Source organism: Microchirus variegatus (genome assembly GCF_963457635.1).
Source record: "Microchirus variegatus genome assembly, chromosome: 12".
Classification (NCBI taxonomy): domain Eukaryota; kingdom Metazoa; phylum Chordata; class Actinopteri; order Pleuronectiformes; family Soleidae; genus Microchirus; species Microchirus variegatus.
This window is the reverse complement of record NC_139813.1, coordinates 21,762,585-21,786,551: the sequence shown is the minus strand read 5'-3', so window position 1 is coordinate 21,786,551 and position 23,967 is coordinate 21,762,585. Positions and strand designations below refer to the sequence as shown.

The window sequence follows — 23,967 nt, the reverse complement described above, 5'->3', positions numbered from 1 at the left end:
AACCTGAAAAACTCTCACATCCCTTCTGTCCCACGGCACAAAAATAATATTATTCGTTATGTAAATGAAAAATCTTGTGATTTGTGCACCGTTGCAGGCTTCTTTGAGGCGAGCTGATGTTTTCTTTCTTTAACAGTGAAGCTGTGGTAACTCGGAGTGGGTTCCATTCCAATCTCGAGGTACCTCGGCTGTGCTCCTCAAGCCAGATGAGCTTATCATAAATATTGCACAGTGCTTGACTGTATTCCTGGCACAACTGATTGATGCACCGTTGTGATTTCATTTCCCTTCTCAGAGCGGCCTCCGGCAGTAATTTATCTTTACTGGTACTTTCACATTTAAGACTCCTGCTGTTCCATCTCCAGCCCCGTTTACCTGACATGACAATTCACTTTTCTATCATTGTCTTTATAAAAGAAATGAGACATGTCATTCATATCAGCACAGCAGTTATGCAATGATATGGAAAATGTTGTTTTACACAAAAAAACGATATAGAAAAATAACAAAATAACCGATGGAAATGGTGTCATTTGTTTCCCTGAATTTTTGGATGTTAATAATTTGCATTCTCGTGTCACACACATACACATATATATACACACATATATATCTATACATACATATATACACATATACACATATATATACACATACATAAATACATACATGTATGCCTACATATATACACATATACACACATATATATATATATATATACATATACACACATATATATACACATACACACATATATAAATATACACATATATATATGTACATACATACATAGATATACATACATATACGTACACATATGTATATATATATATATATACACATACATATATACATACACACATGTATATATATGTATATATATATATATATATATATCTACACATACATCTTCTCAAAGTGAATGAAAGCCCGTCTATGAATTCTTGAGTCATGTCTACTACAGATAATACTAAAAGAGATTATATCATCATAGGAGGCTACCGTCATTGACATTTACATGCACGGTTAAGCTAAGCTACCGTTATAGCGTGACTAAACGACTCTGAAGCTGGATTACTGTCCTTCGACCTGTATACAAGCATGAGAGGGAATACATTTCTTTGAATGGTTGTTGTTGTCGTGTGCCGCACCGACCACCAATTCCACTATACCTAAAATGCAATCGCCATGTTTTTGAATCGCTGTTGTCTTATTCTTCTATGTAGTGCTTCCATTATTTGAACAGTATTAGACGGGAGCTTTGGTCCGACTAAAGGTAAACATGTTTAGTAGCTCGACTCCCAATGACAGTATCTGAGTGCAATCCGAGTACTCTAAATTGACTGTAGGTGTGAGTGTAATAGTGCCCTATGTCAGCTGGGATTGGCACAAACGCCCCCAAATGGAGAATAAAATGGTAGACGATGGATGATTTATTTGGCCTGCCACACAGTTTTTCTATCGCCATATAAAAACACACTCGGTGTGACCAGAGGAAACAGCCTGCATTACGACGTTCGCTACAAATACATCAAATATTGGACAACAAGTTGACATGGAGCTTACTGAAAACTGTTCTACAAACCGCTACGTAAAGACAACGACCAGTGGCTTCAGGCTACGGATGAAACATATCGCACAACAAAAGCTAGGACATCCAAACACAGCCTCACTAAACCGAGTGCCAGCAGCTTCATCTGACGAGTAAACACCAGTCACAACAAAACCTCGTAGCAATTTAGACACACATCCGCGGCGGTGCTTCAAAAGAGAGCAATTAGATGTACCTCCTAAGTGAGGAAACTAATTTCACCACCATCAGTCAGCAACCGCCAAGAGGAAGCACACACCTATCTGCATATCTCAACAAAACAAAACAAGAGCGTGGGGGGGGGGGGGCAAAACAGAAGAAAAACAATGGCTGGCAACTTATGTGTCGTCTCCAGCACTGGAACACTGAAGACAAACAGTGCCACAAAGTCATAATCAAATATCAGCTGGCTACACTGAGCATGCAGCAGATTCTTTGCCAGCGTTATCGGTCGGGGAGGAGTAATAGCGACGCGGGGCAAGTGCACCTGCTGCTGCAGAGAGCGATGGGACCTGTGAGACCTGGATCGCACAAGCACGCCAATAAACGCCTGAGCCTGGTATTACATGGAGTATGGATAAGTAACCAATCTCTGCCGTCTCCCCGGGGGAGCTCGGGCGCACTGCAGAGAATTACAGAGCAACGCAGCGTGGAGCCCGAAAAAGGCAACAGTGACAGAAAACTGTAAAACATTTCATTAGCCGTTTCTCCAGGACATGGATGATCACATTCCACTCAGTCGCGCATGACAGCCTCAACCATCAGACTGAGAGAGGTGGCCTTTTCTCACCTAAGGTTCGCCGAGTGATGTCAATTATGTGCAAGACTGAGCAGCGGGAGCAGAACAGTGGGGTTAGCGAGGTGAAGATGGAGGGGGGGGGACGTGCAATTCCAGTGGAGAGAAGAAGAATGGGCCGCCTTGTTGGGACTTTTTCTTCGGCAAGTTTCAAGAAAAGCAGACACGGCAAAATAACACGCAGAATCTTAAATTAAAGCAGTAGTAGAAGGATAATAACTCACCCCATCCAATAGAGTGTTAGCTAAGTGGACTTGTGGATCCTTCCGGTAAGGGAACTCTAGGTTTGCTATGTGGAACACCGAGTTGTCTCTGTCGAGCATGAAGACTTCGTTTTTTCCATTGATCAACATCATGTACCTGCAGGAAGAGAGAAGGAACCTGTTAGAACCTTTTGGGAAGGAATTTATTTGATTTACATCGACATCATCGAGCTGCTTCCCCTTCATTTATTGACATTTCTCCAGTTACGTCTTCTTGTGCAGGGTGACAGATCCAAACAAGGGATTTAAAAGAGGAGGTAGATGTAGTGCAGAATTTGGGAAGCAGACTAGATGATGAGTTTTAAGCTCTCCAAGAGCAACCCGATTGGCTGAGTGCATATCCCATGGATGTACACTATATGTGCCACTTGACCTTGGGCTAGACCTCCTTATTTCCAGTACAAGGGCAGTCTTAGTCTTAAAGTTTCAGCATACCAAGACCAAAGTTAGGACCATAAAGACCGAGCCCTGACCCTCAACCCCATCAAGCACCTGTGGGATGAACTGGAACAGATATTACAAGCTAGGCCTTCTTGTCCAACATCAGTGCCTGACCTCCATCAATGGTCTACAGCAGGGTTCTTCAATCCTGGTCCTGGGGAACCACTGCCCTGCATGAAGTTTCCTTGCTCCAATACACCCGATTCAAATCAACAAGCTCAGCAGAAGCCTGAAAGCTTAAATCAGGTGTTATTGGAGCAAGGAAACTTCATGCAGGGCAGTGGTTCTCCAGGATCAGGATTGAAGAACCCTGGTCTACAGAATGAACGGGCACAAAATCCCATAGAAACACTTCAAAATATTGAGGAATGTTTCTTCCAAGAAGAGTGGAAGTGGTTATAGCTGCAAAAAGTACTGTATACGTATTGAATTGACACTACAGTGACTCACAGCCATTCAAGACAGCGCTGCTAGCAAGCTAGCACGCCGCCTACATCAGTAAAAAAAGGTGATGCAAATGGTAGAAATGTGTCAATTAAAAACAACTCAGCTGGAGCGAATGACACTGAAGTCACAAACATTTCCTCTCGACTCGAGCGTAAACAGCTCTCAGTGCTAATTATGGCTACTTAGCGGTAGCAAAGGCGCACCGTACAACACCTCGCGCTCATAATTTATTCCGCAACAACCACGCTATAATTTCCTTTAATGAGCGTATTTAGAGGATTTAATATGGTAATCATACTGTAAAGACGAATCGCTGTGCTCGCTAGAAAACTACAAATATTGTGTGTGTGTGTGTGTCCAATCAGCAAATGTGTTGCACTCAATTCAAATGAAACAAAAAGGTGAAGGCGTAAGAGCTTTTATCGCGTCTGCGGAAAGGAAGAGCGATCGGCGTCACAGGTGCCTCTTAATTAACCACCTTTTCTTTCATGTAACGGTGTTTAATAAGCCCTCATCAAAGCAAACAGAAAGCATTTGATCAGCGAGAACATTTGAATCATTACGATTAGGAACTTTAACCACAACTACAGCGAAAAAAAAAGTCTCTGGTTGCCAATGTGCCAACACACACACACACACACACACACACACACACACACACACCAAAAAAACCCAGGCCTTTCTCTGTAACAGATGTTGAAAATGCATACATCAGCAGTGGTTGGGTGCTTTGTTTGCACGAGCATAAAGCTGAACTAATCCATGCCAGCCTTGGCAGGTGAGATAAAAGACTCGCAGTCAAAAAAAAACCTCCAGTGTACCACAAAATCAATGCATAAAATACAAATCAATAAAATGGAGGTGATTAAAACCTTAAAAAAAAGTAGTAAAATTAAGTGGTTGATTTTAGTAAAACTGAATTGTTAACTCTTTTGGGAAAAATTAGAAGTAGCTCAATTTCAGCATCTAAATCAGAATATATACCCCGGTTTATTTGCTATTCTATGTCAGTAGTGAAAAGAATGTATTAGATGTGGACAAAGTGAAATCTGAAGCTTTTCTTGTGATTTAAAGATTTCTGAGGCACCATATGTAAGAATGTGGCCAAAAATGGTTACTACACTCAAATTCAAAATACTTTTAGGGTTCATTTTCTCCTCCATTGTAGCTCAGACGGAACTGGCAACCCGTGGTTGCTCGGCAGCTGAGACTCTACTGACTGCAATGATTGGTCATGTCAAAACATGATTTGCAGTCTGCAAAATATTTTTTTAATGCAAATATTTTGTCTGTACTGTTGTTGTTGGTGAGTTCAGTTTGTTATATGAACATTATTCCTGAGTCTCTGTGACATATTGGGAGGATTTCATGGCCAGTTGCTTTAGATTTATTACATAATGCACCTTTAAATGTGAATATTTTCTGGTTTCTTTGCTCCATATAAACAAAAAAAATCATTGAAAACGACTGAATCATTTTGGTCTGTGGACAAAAATAAGACATTTGTCATTATTTCCAGATTTGATAAACTGACATTTTATGGACCAAGCGAGTACTCGATTAATCGAGAAGATAATCGGCAGATTAATCTATTATGAAAATAATCGTTAGTTGCAGCTCTACAAATATCCAAGGTCTATTTTGAGGTTTTAAAACATTTGTCACCTTCGCAGCTCTAGTGTTAGGTAACACTGCAAATCAAATCGATGCTGATAATCAAACTGGACAGCACGTTCCCTGTACACTGGGCAGAACTTAGGAGAATTTATAGTCCTTGAAGACAGAGTTTAATTCCAGAAACTATCATTTGAAGTGCATGATGAACCATCAAAGGAGAAAAAAAAATCCAGGATTTGATGAGAAACTATGAACATTTTTGTACATATATCTGGCAAATTACCAGAGACAAATGAACAATTACTGTGCAGACACAGGATTAAAATTGGGAACATGCATTTTTCATTTCATGGGGCCATGGAGGAAAAACTCCAGACGAAATAAAGCTGGAAAATGACTTTTTCTTCCACGAGTGCACTCGGCTGAGATATTAAAAATTTTTGACACCGGTGACTGTTTAAGTTGATGTCAGAACAGGCCAGTTCTACAGCACAGGATATGATATGAGTATTTGGCTTGGTATTAATTTGTCTCCACTCTTCCTTAACATTATGCTCACAGGTGCGACAGGTCTCTGGAGAAGCACAAAAAAAATAAAGCACAATCATCAAGAACCAGACACAACCTCACAGCTTTTATCAGTTTTACCGCTCCATCTGTGCTCCCAAAAAAGAAAACTATCTTGAGAAAGCATGAAAAAGCATGAGTGCACACACGTCAGGTGGGGAGTCACGATCTTCCCGGCTCTTGGTTTAAGATGCCCTAATCTAGCCTAATCAGCTTTCACGTGTGCGCATGTGCGGATCTGCACCGACGACAAAAACTCAATCACAAAACTCAATTACAACATCAATCCTCGTCTGTATGAGCTGCCCGACGTTAAAAGGACTAATATTTGCCGTGTAACGGGATGTTTCAGGATGATTGGGACCGAATAAAATGACACTAGACGAGTTATTTGAATGTGGATTGGACAAATTCCAATTAAATCCTCACAATTATTTTGAAGGTACAATGGCTTATAATGAGGAAATTGGTACCAATTTCTAGATAACACCCCAAAGGGCTGTTCTTGCACATTGAAAAGATGTCAAAGTCATTAAAAAAAGGGAAAAAATGAGTGCTGGGAGCGTTAATGACGGTTAACGGCGTCAACGCGTTTCCATGACGACTGACTAGAAAAAAGACATGGTGTCCAGACACCGTTTACCAGTTAGCTCCGTTAGCTGCATTAGCTCCTTTAGCGTCGTTAGCGCACCTACAGTCGAACTGGAGCGGTCTGTTTATCAAACAAAAAGAGCAGCGCTACAATTAACCAGCGTACCTGTGTACTGCGTATGTGTGCCTCTGTTTTTAAAGTTTAGCGTTACATTAGAGACTCATTTTAACAAATCGGGAGTCACGTAAACATGACGTCACACGAGTCTTTTTACGGTCAGTCATCATGGAAACGCGTCATGTGTTAATGTTAATGCACATCAATGTGTTTCCATGACGACCGACCAGAAAAAGACACGGGTGATGTCATGTTTACGTGCCGTGGCACCGGAGTCCAGACGCCGTTTACCAGTTAGCTCCGTTAGCTCCTTTAGCGCACCGACGAACTGGAGCGGTCTATTTATTAAACGAAAAGAGCAGCACTACAAATAACCAGCGTACCTGTGTACTGACATCACACGCGGTTTTTTTCCCAGTCAGTCGTCATGCGTTTAATGGGTTTCCGCGACGACAAACTGCTCCATTAGCTCCTTTAGCGCCGTTAGCGTGCCTACAGTCAAACTGGAGCGGACAGTTTATTAAATGACTAGCGTTACTTTAGAGACTCGTTTTAACAATCAATAGTCACATAAACATGATGTCACACGCGTCTTTTTTGCGTTAACGTGCGTTAACGTCGACGCCGTTGATGCCCAGTTTAGGTGTTTTGTTACAGCGAAACGCACATCTGGTTCTGGAGGCTAGAGTTCACGAGGTTGCATTTCAATGCGGTGAACGTGACTGTGTAGTTTGACCCCTTACCGGTGGCTGCAGATGCCACTGTTGCTCGGCAAACGATTGCACAGTGTGAGTTAAAGTGAAGCCTCAAAAACAACTCGCGACCAGGCTTAGTGACAAGATATTAAAACTCTGAATAACGTCCAGAGAGGCACGAGAGTCAAAAGCGAAGCGTTCATGCCAAATGTTGATTGTTTGAGTCTGCTAATCACTGAGTTGGCAAACACTACGAAAACAAAATTGCTGATCCTCCCTTCTGTTGGTTTTCAAAGACAAACTGGGGGGGAAAAGTGAAACCCAAAACTGTAGCAGAAGCAGCAGAATATATTTATACTGGTGAAATATAACAGATGTAAGCCTTTACTCACACAGTCACTACTGAATCGTGTGATAAATGAATGAAGTCTGCTATGAGGTAAACAATTATAAATCACTGAACTCTTTTCATTGGAATAATGTTTAAAACTTAACTAATATATTACCGTGCATTACCAAAACCCACAAGATTCACGTTAGTAGGAGACGCACGCAGACTTTGAGACAAGATTTATGTCAATTTTGATGCCATTTTCAACTACGGTGATCACTTCACGGCCCCTAATGTGACATCTGGGAATATGAGCATTTGTTTCAGAGACAGCTCGAACAAAAAGCCATAAATAACAGCCAGGTTTGCTTTAGGAGTGATTTAAATGATGAAGTGGCCTGACTAAATGAAATGAACGGTTTAATTTTGTGTACCTAATATCCGTAGAAGTCTTACGAGTTGTGTTGCTCACAAGACTGGATTATATTCACATGGTTTTTGGAAATATAGCCCATGTTTAGAAATCAGCTGGTTCCATTACAAACCTTTTATGAACCCAATGGCACTCTTCATAATAAAGCAGGATTATAAGGTTTCCTAATGAGCAACTGCAGTTCTGCTGTATCCTGAAAGGTTAAGCCTCTTAAATCAGTACAACTAATAACTGGGACTAATTAACTTGTACCTCTTAAGTGTAACTAAGCTAGCTTTCAGGTGAAAACCAGTCAATATGGGTATACAATAATGATATTTGCTAATCCAGGTGCAAATGAGTATTGAAATTATACATGCTGCGATAAAAAAACAGCACATTTACGGACTTTCTGGTCCTTTTTCCAGTGGTTTTCTCAGTACATGTTTGGGTGACTGGAACGATCTTTCATTGTCTAATCCGCAAGACCTGTTGTCCCAGTGAGTTGCCTTCACTGACCATTCGAAAATGGTAAACACTGGTTCTAAACAGATACACAAGGTGAAATACTTTTTTAGTTTCTACTTATCAATCCAAGCCGACATAAGGAAAAGGGTGGGGTACACCCTGGACAGATCGACAGTCCATCACAGGGACAAAATAGAGACAAACAACCATTCACTAGGGCCAATTTTAGAGTGTCCAATTTGCCTAATTCTCAAATCTGCATGCTTTTGGACTGTGGGGGGAAGTGGGAAAACCTGGAGAAAACACATAAACTCCATTCAGAAAGGCCCTTGTTCCAACTGGGGTGCAAACTGGCAAGAGTGCTAACCAACTGTGTGGCCCTATATACCCTAAATATTTGACTTCACCCTATTTTTTCCATATTTAACTAAAAAAGAACTTGAAATTACCATTGTCAATTGGTCCCGTTGAGTATCCATGCTCTTTAGAGGCTAAACCAGACCACAACGTCCCCCACTATCCTTCTCTCTGTCCGATTTTCATTTTTCTAAATCAGCCATTGGGCATAGTTAGCCTCAGAAGAGGCCATTTAGTTACCCTTCACCATACCCAAACATTTATGCAGTTAAACTGAGTAGAACACTTTGACGACGATGGCTGACGGCCACACAACAACACCAAGGACAACACAGACTGAGAGTATGTGTGACCACCTTTCGGGGAAAACAAAGACAGATTTGAGATTAATGAGTTTGCGGCTGACAGAGCTGTGCGTCTCCTCGTACCTGCTGTGCCTCGTCGCTGTTATCGCAAAAGGGGATTAGATGTAATAAATATGCCATCAATACCAGCTGGTTTAAAGTGGGGGAAACCTGACAAGCTAGGTGGGCCGAACACAAACGGCAGCACCCGAGAGCAGAAGTGGCTTTTCGTCTTCTTTCTCTATTTTTTATTATTCTGTACTCGTTTTTTTTTTATTTCAAATGGTAAATTTTAATGTTTCCAAATCTAAATGTTATCTGGGTTTTTATGTAAAGCACATTGAGTTGCCCTTGCGTCACAAATGTGCTATAAAAACAAAGCTGCCTTTGCCTTTCATTTTAACATTTTAACATATTATGCTGCATGTCACTTTTGATTCATATTTTCTTTGATAAAATGTCAAAAAAAATGACGAAACGTTTAACGTGTCAACGGTGTTTAACAGTGTCAACGTTAACCCACGGCGCGTTTCCATGACGACTGACCGGAAAAGGACGCGCGTGACGTCATGTTTATGCGACTCTTGATTGTTAAAATGAGTCTCTAAAGTAACGCTAAACTTTAAAAACAGAGGCACACATACGCAGTACACAGGTACGCTGGTTATTTGTAGCGCTGCTCCTTTTGTTTAATAAACAGACCGCTCCAGTTCGGCTGTCTGCGCGCTAACGACGCTAAAAGGAGCTAATGCAGCTGACGGGGCTAACCGGTGCCTGGACTCCGGTGTCGCGGTACGTAAACATGACGGCATGCGCGTCTTTTCCCGGTCAGTCGTCATGGAAACGTGTCGTGCGTTAACGCGCGTTAACCTATTGCACAGCACTAAGTAAAATCATCATAATATTAGTAATGTAGATCTAAGGCTTCAAAATAAATGTATATTTGAAAGTTTCTGCTTCAAATGTGTCACCAGTCACAATCTTTTCTCTTCATCATCAAAGCCTTTGTGCCACATTTGAAAAAAATAAGTGTTTGTGAAATACTGTGTTCACAACAAATGAAGCAGACGGCCAAGAAGAACACAAATCCTCTGTCCATGACTGTCCGAGGTTGAGAGGCATGAAAAACAAAATCATAAAACAGGACAATAGGTAAAATAATAAAAAAAAAAAAATGTCTTTTTTTTCCACCTCATAATTTTCTCCTGCAGCTTTTGTACAAAAAAAGACACTTTTCTTTGCTTCGACGCCACAAGTCTGTGCATAAAGGCAGTGAGCAAGTCTTTAGAGGGCATTTGGTTTTTTACGAAGACCATCATTTTTAAGGAACGGCGTGGTGCAGAATCTTCAGTTCTGAAGGAATTACTATGAGCCCGGGAGCACAATCTTTCAAAACAGCGGTGAGGAGTTGTAAACCATGTGAAGTTGGGTGGGGTGGAGGCGGCGCAGAGCTGGACCATCAGTCTCGCAAAAAAAAAAAAAAATTCTCCCATCTCCAGTGATTGCTCTGCTTTTTCTACCCACAGGAATAAAAGCGTAGGTAGACAGCAGCACTCCCTTTACTGTCCGCCGGTTCATTTCAAAGAGGGGTCTTTGTTTTAGGGAAATGTGAAGCTCCACATGAGATAATTATTTCCATCGAGGGTCCAACAGTTCTCACGCATGCCGGGGCCAAGGGAAAGTGGTCATCACAGAACTTCATCACACTCCTGAGGATTTGACCTCCTTCCCCCTCCAGTCATGACAGAAGAGAGTAACAAATGACTCACCTTCAGAGTAAAATAAGGGTCATCCAAAAGTCGCAGGAACCGGGGAAAAAATGTGGGGGCATAAGGAAGGGAACGACGATCTGATATACACTACCGTTCAAAAGTTTGGAACACCTATACAAGTAGTTTGTGTTTTCCATTCAAAGTCACACTTTCATTCATGAAAAGAGTTGCAAAATGAATAGGAAATATAGTCAAGACATTGACAAGATTAGAAATAATGATTTTTTATTCAAACACAAAGTACCATTAGAACACTGGAAATGGGCCTCTATACACCTATGTACATATACCATTAAAAACCAGCCGTTTGCAGCTAGAATTGTCGTTTACCACATTAACAATGTATAGAGTGTATTTCTGATTCATTTAATGTTATTAGCGCTGGGCACGTTAACGCGCTAACGGCTGTTAACGGCGTCTACGTAAATTCATGCTAACGCATGACACGTTTCCATGACGACTGACTGGAAAAGGACGCGCTTGACATCATGTTTGCGTGCCGCGAAGACCGTTTACCAGTTAGCTGCGTTATCTATTTTAGCGCCGCTAGCGTGCCTACAGCGGAACTGGAGCGGTCTCGGTCTGTTTATTGAACGAAAAGAGCAGCGCTACAAATAACTAGCGTACATGTGTAGTGCGTATGTGTGCCTCTGTTTTTAAAGTTTAGCGTTACTTTAGAGACTCATTTTAACAATCGGGAGTCGCGTAAACATGACGTCACGTGGTTCTTTTTGCGATCAGTCGTCGTGGAACGTGTCATGCGTTAATGTGCCGAGCACTAAATGCTATATTCATTTAAAAAAAAGTACTTTTCTAAAGTGACCCCAAACTTTTGAACGGTAGTGTGGCTGCACATTTCCAGGGCGAGCGTGGACACACCATGAACGCATTAAAAAGTCATACAAAGCAATGAGAAACACAACGGGGAAAGGAAAAAAAGGCCACGGGAAATCCCCGAACGCACGAAAGCAAATGATGATTCTCACAGACGGGAAAAGGAAAAGACCGGCGTGAGAAGATCAGACGGACGAGGGTTCAGCGTCACAACAAAGACAACCTGTCGACTAGCGAGGACGCGACGGGGTGGTACCGGGCAAAAAAAGTGGCTCGTCGTCGGCCGTCTAATTGGCCGCTTTAGCCGCGACCAACGCTGTCAAGTACGTTGAGAGGAAAGCAGAGGGAGGCCATTAGTACTGTGTAACTCTCAGTGGTCGTCTGTCACAGTACCACCTACATCCCTCCCCGCTCTCTCTGAACTTATGGTAATAGCAGACACCGGCTACTCCTTTTTTTATGGCCAAAAAGAACATTTTGAAAAAAGCTCCTTTTATCACACACATGCAAGCACCTGCTCCCTCTCCCCGTTTCCGCTCCCGTCCCCTGATGGGTGCTGTGGGAGTCAGATTTTTTTTTTTTCCTCCTCCGTCCTTATCCCCCCCGAATCCTGTCCCCTAAGCACTTTAGCCCTAATGAGACACAGACGGCCATTGTGTCGGCTTTGCCAGTCTAGTCCCGCGGCTTTACTGACAGCAGCTGAGCTGCAGGGGACGCCTTATCAGACCAGATCCACAAGCTTTGCACATCATTAGTGGTGTGTGTCAATGGACGGGGCTGCGCTCTCATAGCCAAAAGAGCCAGGGCTGAGATTTCATTTTATACAGCAGAGAGAGCGAAGGCAAAAACAAAAAGATCCGTCTTATAGCGTAGTGGAGCGCAATTTCTCAGCCTTGCGTTTAATAATTTCTCTCTCTTTTTTTTTTTTTTTTTACTCTCTCTCGAAGAAGCAACAATGGAGCACATGAGACACACTAACGGGGGAAATTGCTTTGGCTGAAAGTAATTTTCTATGCAGACGCCTAAAACATTTTCTTCATTAAGTGCGCCAATTCATGGTATATTTGATCGTTTTGTGGCGAGAAGACCAAACAAATATCACTCCATCTCTGCTGCAGTGAAAAATGTCCAATTTTGCACGAACAAAGACAGCGTAATTACAAAGAGCCAATTGGGAATAACCATTCACTCCAGCCCCCACTCGACGTGAAATTCTGCATAAACTTTTAAATCCGTGAATGAGGTGTTTGCTCAGATAGTGGAAGCCAAACAACTTCCTTAAATCCAGTGTCTATAATAAAGTCCAAATTGCGCAGCACAGTTTGTTTAAAGTTGCAGTTGATATAATTGGCCTCGTCTTCATCCTCTCTGAGGCACCAACCAATCTAATGCTGACAGAAGACATCGGGGGGAAAAAAACAAGATGATTAAAACGCCCGACCCTAGCCTGTGTTTCCCTTTTCGGAGAAATCCAATGACTGCGTTGTCCTTTCCCAAAGCCTATTAGACGCCACCTTCTTGGCAGAAAAGCTGGCCCTGACAGTGTTTCCTCCTATACGACTGCTGCGTGCATCCAGGAAGGGCTGCATCATATTTTTAGGTATACGATTTTGTACTTTTGACACCACATCGGCTGTTAGTGCACTCGGCGGGTTTTAACTGCCACAACTGTCGATGCAAAGACAGGTGGCTGCAGGAACTCTTTCTTTGAGACTGACAGTAACTCTTTAATTGACATTAAAGGAGACGTATTATGCAAAATCAACTTTTTAAATCATTTTAATACTTATATTCGGGACTCTGGAGGCCCTATGAGTCGGCAAAGTGTGAAAAAAGATGACACTCGTGTTTTTGTGGTCCTCCTCAGTCTAAGTACAGGAGATAAAACACGTGACGTTGACTTCAGCGCTCATAGAAACGTCACAATACGATAAATTCCTGGAATTGTTGTCTCACGGCGCTCCAATTTGTCCGTAAAACACGCGAGTGCAGGCGAGGGTAATAGTATCGGGAAGAGCAGAAGTCCGTGAAGTGTTCTATTCTTGGCTGCACAGTGCAGCACAGAGTTCTACACAAACTTCCAGCCTCAGAGGATTTATCTGTCCAGTTGATACATGTTATATATGACAGCAATGTGCCTGCTAGAGCCTGCAAATGATCACTTTTCCAAACGTTAACTGCTGTGAGCTCCCAGTAGCCTCTGAGACTGATGTCATTTCCTGTCCCTTAAGTTTTGTTTTTACTTTTTTTTTTTTTAAGGTGGACCTAAACAGATAATACTAAACAGAGTGTTCTGAACTGCTGTGCTGCCTCATCCTTAAGGTGTTTTGACCAAAGCATGTCACAAATATGTTCATTAGGACGACAGGGAACTAGGTTCACTTAGAGAAATAGGGTATAATATGTCTACTTTCACATTAAATGGTCTTTTTTGTTACCTTGACCCCTCCTTATTAAAAGAAACATTTTTGTATAAACTAATAAAAAAAAAGGAAAGGAAATATTTCATTCTAATCTCTATTCACCAGACGGACAAAGAAAAGCTAGAGGGATTTAAAATAGCCGATGTCAAAAATATGCGAGGACTTGCAGTCATAGGCAAAGAGAGAACAAAAAATCTCACCGGGCCACCTTGAAGAGACAAAATTTCCCATTTAAAAAGCCAATTCATGTCCGGAGGTGCCACTGAATGACAAGACGAGGAACACAGAACACCAGAACAATCAGTTCAGACCGACGGCTGCAGCTCAAAGCTCATTAACCCCAACTCGTGTGTTGAAAGTTATCTGCACGTTAGCGCGATTTGTGCAGAATTCATAATTTCTCACCATCATAGGGTCATCTTTTGGGATTAAACGAGTGCCGCGAAAGGTGATTTATCAATCGGTGATAATCAATAGATTATGGTGTTTGCATAAATTAATTAAGAAGTGACCACAGAACGGCCATCTTTATCTCGCGCTCTAGGTTTAATGAAGTCTTACTTCTGAGGACTTACTGATGTCTTTTTTAGCCAAATGTGTCTCATCACTTTTTTGTGTTATTCCATTTTCACACAAAAAGGTCAAACTTATACGCGAGGCTATTTTCTGAATAAATTAAAAACAACATGGCAGTTCACGCGGGGCACTAATAAGATAGCGTGCTTACACAAAAAAAGTTTTCCATTTCTCTCCGTCATCCAGTGCTTAATATTAAAAGCAATATCAGACGTGGGGGAACAAGCTGTCCCTCAGACGGAATATAATCCCCGCTCACATTTCTGCATACAAATGAAAGTTTCCCCCACTGTTGTTAGGAGCACAACCTGATTACCTGCACACGGATAAAGCAACAACACTGCATGCCAACAGGGCATTGATGCCACACTGACAAGAGAGAGCAGAAAAGAAGGGAAAACCATCAAATTTCACTATCTACTGAATCAAGCTTTATGTCGAGTAAATATTCCGAGGCTGTTAAGACGCAGGAGGAAAAGGAAAAAGTAGCTTTCAACTCATCTGCAACTTTTGGCATAACGAAATTACTCTGATATAATAATAATATCAAGCACAGTGAAGTAACTACAAATATATAAAGCAAAAGGTCATGAGCCGAAAACACTTTCTGTATAGTTTTGTTCCACTACAATTAACACTACCGTTCAAAAGTTTGGGGTCACTTAGAAATGTCCTTATTTTTTAAGGAAAAACACTTTTTTCTCAATGAATCCAACATTAAATGAATTACACTCTATACATTGTCAACGTGGTAAATGACTATTCTAGATGCAAACGTCTTGATTTTAATGGAATATGTACATAGGTGTATAGAGGCCCATTTCCAGTGTTCTAATGGTACATTGCGTTTGCTAATCACGTTAGAAGGCTATTGGATGATTTGAAAACCCTTGTGCAATGATGTTAGCACAGCTGAAAACAGTTCTGCTGGTTCTCTATTTAGAATAAAAATCATTATTTCTAATCTTGTCAATGTCGTGACTATATTTTCTTTTCATTTTGCAACTCTTTTCATGAATAAAAGTGTGACTTTTAATGGAAAACACAAAAAAATGTACAGGTGACCCAATAAATACCAGAAAATGTTGAAAAATGTCGATCTGTGTTTAGCAAACCTGGAAATGAGGATGTGCTCGTCTCATTGTGTCAACAAACCACAATTAAAATTCACCTTCAACGATTTCTTTCACATTTAAGAAGCGGCATAATCACTAAGCTTGTTTTAATAACTGAAAAACACTCAAACAGAGACTAATTGATGATGAAATTAGTCAATGATTAATTTGGTCATCGATTAATAATCTAATTATAGTTGCAGCCCTAAATGAAAGTGAACCTGCGTGTCCACTTTAACTGATGAAACTTTAACCATTTCATTCCCTGGCTGAATCCATACTTCTTTTTCCAACAAGGCTTTTATTGTGAAATATTTTCAGGACTGCACAGCACACACTTCGAGTGTAGACGCAACTGGAGCTGAAACAATCACTCAATTAATGAATTATCAACTATTTTGATAATCGATTCATAGTTTAAAGCTTTTTTCATGATTAAAACAAGATTTCTGATTGTTTTAGCTTCTTAAATGTGATTATTTTCTTCATTTCTTTGCTCTGTTTAACAAAGAAATCATTAAAAGTGAATCATTTTGGTTTGTGGAAAAAACATTTCCGGGTTTGACAAACACTGATCGACATTTTTTTTACCTTTTCTGATATTTTACGGACCAAACGATGACAACCTGGCTCAATATCGTCTCCACGTACACACACAACCTGTTTTGATCACTAAATATAGAAAGTATGCACACGCACATGATTCTAAAGTTGTTTTCCTCATTTAAAAAGAACTCAGGTTTGCACAGTGCCATTTTTAACCTGAAAAAAAAAAAAGGTACGAGGTTCATATTCCCGACTTCACACAGTTGAATGGGTGACTCATATGTTGCACATTGTGTGTCTGTTTCCTCATGAAGTGACGCAACCGTACTCTTCCCAGACTAAAGTAGCTGCAGGGACAGACGTTTGAAGGACAAGAGTGGAACCCAGTATCACTCTCTCTCTTTCTCTTTACGGTCTTTCTAAGAACACTGGGACACATCAGCGGCAGCCGCAGCATCCCGGTCTGAGGCCGCGTCGGCTCGTCTCCGCGAGGAAATTAAAGCAGCGATATGTTAAACTCTGAAATTGACTGCAGTCATTAAATATTCACCAGCACACTGCAAATTTGCACCAGTGAGTGAGAGCGAGTGAGACAGCAGGCCAGCAGAATACTAAATCTCTAGTGTTTGCCCTCAACACTAGCTTTAAGCATCAGAGACGCAGAACAAGAGGGAAAAAAATGTAATTCAGGCCCAAATGACTGCACAAAAAGCTCCCGGCTCTATGTTTTATTCCATTTTGGAATCACCCTGTTTGGCTCGGTGGCTATTTATAATTTCAGTTCACATTTTTTCCCACTGCTACGCGATGACCAGGTAGTGGAATTAAAAGCACGTGTTAGTATTCCACTCATTCTGTAACACTAACAAGCCGGGAGAGTAAATTGACAGACGCCTGTGAGGCTTACACAAACTCCACGTATTGACTTTTGAAAGGCAGGCTAATGAACGGAGGAAGAGAAACAAATCGTCCAGAGACACAAGTGAAGATACAGGTATTGATGCATGTGGACAAGGAGTTACTCGAGGCAAAAGAAAAACACACATGAAGGTTAGACTCACCGCGTGCCGTCGGCTTTCCAGCTGACTTTGTATGGCTTCTGTTCCAGGAAGCGGAGGTTCTGTCGGTCCATGGAGACGGGCTGAGCACCCGGGAAACCAGACCTGCAGATGACATGATGACGATTAAGGGCTGCAACTGGTGATTATTTTCTTAATCGATTCATCTGGCTTTTACTTTACTGAATAATCGAGTACTTGTTTGGTCCAGAAAATGTCATAAAACGCCGATCTGCGTTTATCAAACCTGGAGAAGATGATCTTCTGTCCACAAAGCAAAACTATTCCGTTTTAATTAGTGCTGGGCACATTTACGCTTTAACGATGCCAACATTAACGCGCATTAATGCATGGCACGTCTCCATGACGACTGACGGGGAAAAAGACGCGCATGACGTCATGTTTGCGTGACTCCTAGGCTGCTCCAGTTCATCTGTAGGCGCGCTAACTGCGCTAAAAGAGCTAACGCAGCTGAGCTAACAACACTAACTGGTAAACGGTGCCTGGACTCCGGCGCCGCGGCACGTAAACATGTTACCTTGAATTAATCGGTGTCATTGAAAAGCGTAAATGTGCGTTAACGTTGATGCATGTCAACGCATGACGCGTTTTTGTAGCGCTGCTCTTTTCGTTTAATAAACGGACCGCTCCAGTTAGACTGTAGGCGCGCTAATGGCACTAAAGGAGCTAATGCAGCTAACTGGCAAAAGATGCCTGGACTCCGGTGCAGCTGCACGTAAACATGTTATCTTGACTAAATCGTCGTCATTGAAACGCGTTAATATCGACACACATTAACGCGCCTCTTACGCTTAACTTTAAAAACAGAGGCACACATACGCAGTGCATAGGCACGCTGGTTATTTGTAGCGCTGCTCTTTTCGTTTAATAAACAGACCGCTCCAGTTCGACTGTAGGCGTGCTAACGGCGCTAAAGGAGCTAACGCAGCTAACTGGTAAACGGTGCCTGAACTCCTGTGCGGCTGCACGTAAACATGACATCACGCGCATCTTTTTCGGGTCAGTTGACACGGAAACTCATCATGCACTAATATGCGTTAACGTGCCCAGCACTAGTTTTAATGATTTATTTGTTAAAGAAACCAGAAAACCTTGTTTTAATAATTGAAAAAAAAAAAAAAAAACATTGATAAACTAACTGTTGCAGCCCGACATTTAAATGATGATAAATTATCCACAACGAGAGAGTATCATCATTTTTCAGTCGCTGTTCTGTGGAATCAGTGAAGGTCCAGTATGAAGCCAATTAGGCTTAAACATGAACATTTAAAAAGCACTCCTGTGAGTTAGTTAGTTAGTTACTATATGGTCTCAGCAAAGTCTACAGGATTTATCATTTTCAAATCAAAATCCAATTGGAAACAACACAATTAGCCATTTCTGCAGAGGCTGCAATTGAATCTTTTTCCAGTGATGATCGTTCTATGCCAGTTAAAAGTGTAATACACGTAGCTCCAACCGGGGTTTTTAAACCACATAAATATTTAAGTGAAGCAAAACTAAAAAAAAAACATATACATATCACACAACTCAAACTGCAGTTGCAATAGAGTAATCAAGTAGTTGTTCCGTCCGTAAAATGTTGAGGAAAAACCTGAATTATTAGGTTTTTATGATTTCTTAGATAATTGGAGCAAATTAACTAGAGGATATTTGCATATAAGAAGCTGAAAAATCAATTAATAAATAGATTAAATGAGAAAAATGGTTAACAATTCATTTTATAGTTGTTTAATATGCACTTGTGTGTGGAATAGTCTCACAGTCTTTTAGCTATTGTTCTGTGCACAACAATGTCTTGTCTGTTCATTTTTAAGTGGATTAAGATAAAATCTAAAATATAATCATTATTTCTAACATTAATTTTTGGAAATAATAAACACTTTTTAAGCAAAGACATGCCTGACCAGGACTGCAATGCTTATTAAACGGCATGACCTGCGCAGAGATTTTACTGTGGGTTGAATGATTTTACTTTTTTTGTCAAATGATGGATGTTTGTCCAAAATTTGAAAAACAAAAGTTGCGGTATGTCGTCCAACATTTGACAAAAAAAGTGAAAAAATAAATAAATAGTGTCCAAAATTTGCCAAACAAAGTGAAAAAAAAAAAATTAGAAAAATAAATAAATCATACCACAGCATGTCCAAAATTTGTCAAAAAAAAGTTTTAAAAAATGTTGTCCAAATTTTGAAAAAAGTCATACTGTGGTATGTTGTCCAACATTTGACAAAAAAAGTCAAGAAAATGTTTTTGTCCAAAATTTGAGAAAAAAAAAAGTCAAAGCGCCATAATTTGATACAACACATAACGCAGCATACCCACACGTTTGCGCGCGCACACACACACACACACACACACAGGCCAAGCAGGGGGCAATTGTTACCTGTCCCACTCAGCCATCGTCTGGCACATCCGCTGGAGCTCGCCGAGTTTGGGTTGCGAGGTGAGCTGCGTGACACCTTTCACCGAGATGCCCTCCAGGAATACCGCGCCCTGGGAGAGGAAATGAGGAAGAAAAAAAAAACTCTTGAGTGGAAAAAAAACTCACGCCCGCCTACACGTACGAGAAAAAAATGTTTGATGCTTTCCACACAGCTGCTGCTGCCTGGCTTTACGAATCCCGGTGTGCAGAGACGGGTAGAAATATTACAAATTCATCTTTTCTTTTGACCTCTCCACATTTGAAAGTCCCGTCTCATTCTCACTTCTCTGTGAATCCACCAGATTATCATCCGTTTCAGCTTCAACTTCAGTGTAACTGGCCTCCACTTTCAGCAGGGATCCCTAATATTTGACATGCTATTGCAGGGGTGTCAAACTCATTTTCACCGAGGGCCACATCAGCATAATGGTTACTCTCAAAGGGCCAAATGTAACCGTAATACAGAATAAATGTCACTAATGTCACCAAATATAATGTAAACTAAAGGTAACTACTATGTAACATATTGCTAAATAACTTCCTGTATTTATTACCGATAAAATTTCACCCCTCGCATGACGCATATACAATGATACACTGCGATCTAGTGGCCGTGCCGTCACTTCGTGGATAACGCAATCGCCATGCATTGTGGGAAATGTAGTTTATGGTCAAACGCCCGCTTTATAGCAGCATAGACCTATTTTAACACGGATTTTCTACATATGTGACACTCGTTTACCTCATAAACGCATTTTTACTCGTATTTACTCAGTTTCTTTGCTCCACATAAAGAAATCATTGAAAACCGACTCTTTTGGTTTGTGGAGAAAACAAGACGATCGAGAACATCGTCATTTCCAGGTTTGACAAACGCTGATCAACGTTTTCGGACCAAACGATTCATCAATTAATTGATTATGAAAACAATCGTTAGTTGCAGCTCTAAAACTCATCCACTATGACTAGTTTTTCCCCCTCTCGCTCCGCCACAGTCAGTTATGCTCCCCTAACTGCTGCAATATTACAATATACTGCAATAACAATAGAAACAGATTGGATGTGATAATAATATACATCACCCCGGGTTATCATTATTGGTGCATATGCTCAAGCGTGATCGCCTCTAATCAGATGAGGCGAGGAAAAAAAATAAATGTGACACAAATCTCCATTTCAATCTAGAAGAAGAGGTTGCGTGTTTAACGCGGGGATCGTTAGCACAAATTTATCTCGTTTGCTTCGTCAGATCATGCAAAATAAAACAAAAATAGCGAAAGCACTCGCATTTAATAACTGATAAATATGTTAACGTGTGCTGACAGCACAAGGTCGGGCGTGTGCGGAGGGTGGAAACGCTCTGTGAATAAATCACCGTTAAAAGACAAGCAATTATCATTGAATTTTTTTTCTATTATTTAACCAAACATGCCTTAAATCAGTCCGTCAAAAGTGAATAATTGCACTGATATTCTCACATTAATCATCCCAAACAGTAAATAAAGTCTGTCTGCGGTATCCAAAACATCACCGCAGTCTATTATATACAGACAAGACCCAAATATGTGTGTAAAATAAACATTTAATTTTTTAATATACTTATTTATGACAGTTGGGCTTCAAGGAAATGAGCCATGCTTTTATTTTGAAACTATCGCCGCACAATCTCACCTGAAGTTGACGCGGCATTATTGAATTATTACATTAAAGTGCGATTATTCTGCATTTATGCTCCATTTGAAGTGGCTCAAACATATTAAAGAGTGTATAATCCGATTCCCTTTGAGAGGATTTTAAATTCTAAATGCGGTCAGACACCATCAATCGATGAATCCGAGCGCGTTTTCACTTCAGGAGTTGTATGACACTCAAGTAAGAGATAATTTAGCTTTATGAAAGAGAAGAAATGTAGTTGCTATATATTCAGCGTGGAGGTAAATGTAGTTCATACTTTTTTATGATTAAATTCAAATGTAAACACTTCACATGTGTGACAAGCTTCTTTTGACTGATAACGTAGTAACAGCTGAATCTTAAAGGTCTCATATTATACCCTATTTCTCCAAGTTGAACCAGCTCCCTGTAAGTAAAACGAAACTTAAGGGACAGGAAATGACATCAGCCACAGAGGCTACTGGGAGCTAACAGCAGTTAGCATTTGGAAAAGTGATCGTTTGCAGGTTCTAGCAGGCACATTGTCGTCATATATAACATGTATCCACTGGACAGATAAATCCTCTGAGGCTGGAGGTTTGTGTAGAACTCTGTGCTGCACTGTGGAGCCAAGAATATAATTTTTTTCGCAACCTTCCGGTTTTCGGACTTTGGGTAAACGGCAAAAGATAAAAAAGTTTCCCGCTCACCAGCTTTAGCTTCTCTTTCTTCCGTTTGCCCGGCGCCGACCCCGAAGAGCTGGGGCCCGACTCCTGGCCGACCGCGTTGCCGTCGTCGTCCGCCTCCCCGTCGCCGTCGTCGTCGAAGCACCACTCGGGCAGCGCCGGGGCGGCGGGCGTGTCCTCCTCGTCTCCGTAGCGACGGAAGAGCTCTTTGAGGTAGTCGGCCTTGTAGATCCCCGGGGGCCGGGCCTTGGAGAAGGCATCCACAGCTGCTTCGACGCTGATAAGAGAAAAAAAAAACAGAGAAAGGGCAGTAGATGGAGATCATCTGAAGGAAGGTCAAAGTTCAATCTTTATGAATGATGAAAAGGAATGCAACAATAATTAATCGATTAGAAATCGGCAACTATTTTAATCATCAATTAATCAGTGAGAGTGTTTGTTTTTCTTAGTTTCTTAGATTTTTCCACATTTTCTGACTTTTTTAATGGACAAAACAACTGATCATTAATTGTGAAATGAATGGACAGATTAATCTATTATGAAAATAGGTTGCAGCCATAATGATGAATAAAGGGCTTCATTTCAAAGAAAAACAAGGTAAATATAGTCAATTTAATGTTTAATGAGATGAAACACTGTGCTTATGGGGAAAAAAATTAAGGAAATTTGAAAAAAAAAAAAACTATTCCGTAGTTCCTCAGGGATCGATTTAAGGGCCGTTCATTTTCTTCTTTTTTATTGGCTTATCCAAAAGCATCTTATTTATTCTCAATTGCATCACATCAAACGAGTAACTTATTTTTCTTGGGAATTATTTTGATTATATCCTCATATAAAAATGTCAACATGTCATATTTTTTACTCCGCATTTTGAAGACGACTACAGTGTCTGCTGCAACATGTTGATCATTTTAAAATCATCTTCCAACAACAACATGATGCTGCCGGTTGTTGAGAGCGGTGTGAACGCTCTCAGAATATTCATTACACAGGAAGTGGTGGGAGGGTTTTTCTGCAGCCTGCTCGTCTCCAGCGCCAGAGGGATCCTTGCCTCCTCAGACAGCTGCTCCCACCACCCCCACCAACCCCCAACCCCTCCTCTAACTGGAGACAAATCCCACCAACCCACCAACCCCCACCTCTGCTCAGCTGTGGCAAATTACTCAAACACCTCCGCCGTTGTAGGGCGAGGAACTGCGTTACTGCCGTTGTTCGAGATCGGAGTCAAACTTTTACCTCCAGTCCATCTTCTCCACGAGGTACGCAGATATCAGAAAGCCCGTCCTGTTGAAGCCATGTGTGCAGTGAATACCTTCAGAGGACGGAAAAAGAAACCACACAGGGTTAAAATACAAACAATAACAACAAATCTGCATTTATATTGAATTTTATTCAGCAGTAGTAGTTCATTACAACCACATCCAAAGTGTAATATCAGCTCTTATGAGAACCACGTCGCACACAACAACCTCCATTTTTCTTTGAAGGGGATTCAGCCTGTAAACCCACATCAAAGCAGCATTTCCACACAAACCAAGAAGAAGAATGAAAACATTCAGAGAGGTAAGGAGCGGCTGAAAGTGGATGAAATGGACACGTGAAGAAGAACGGAGCAAGTGTGTTTCTCTATTTTGTATTGAAATCTTCTGGTTTCCTCTCTGCAGGCACAAAAAAAGGCCTTGATTTTTCACCCTTTATAAATAAAAGAATCCAAAATATAAGTGGCATTTTCCAACGAACCCAAACCGTTTGACTCCTCCTGAAAATGGGGAAGGTTTGCCTGGCAACACCGACGCTAATGAAGACAAGCTGATCCGGTG

General features: G+C 41.0%; 1 protein-coding gene across 1 annotated transcript in view; it reads right to left on the bottom strand.

Moving 5' to 3' along the window:
* The window catches only part of rngtt (RNA guanylyltransferase and 5'-phosphatase), a 92,761-nt gene that overhangs the window by 64,995 nt on the left and 3,799 nt on the right, over positions 1-23,967 (bottom strand). Inside the window, exons 5-9 of the mRNA XM_083899177.1 lie at positions 23,384-23,459; positions 22,172-22,424; positions 19,770-19,879; positions 17,366-17,467; positions 2,612-2,747 (exon numbers count right to left, since the gene is read on the bottom strand). Coding sequence (XP_083755303.1) covers positions 2,612-2,747; positions 17,366-17,467; positions 19,770-19,879; positions 22,172-22,424; positions 23,384-23,459 — 677 coding nt within the window. The remainder of the gene's footprint in view (positions 1-2,611; positions 2,748-17,365; positions 17,468-19,769; positions 19,880-22,171; positions 22,425-23,383; positions 23,460-23,967) is intronic.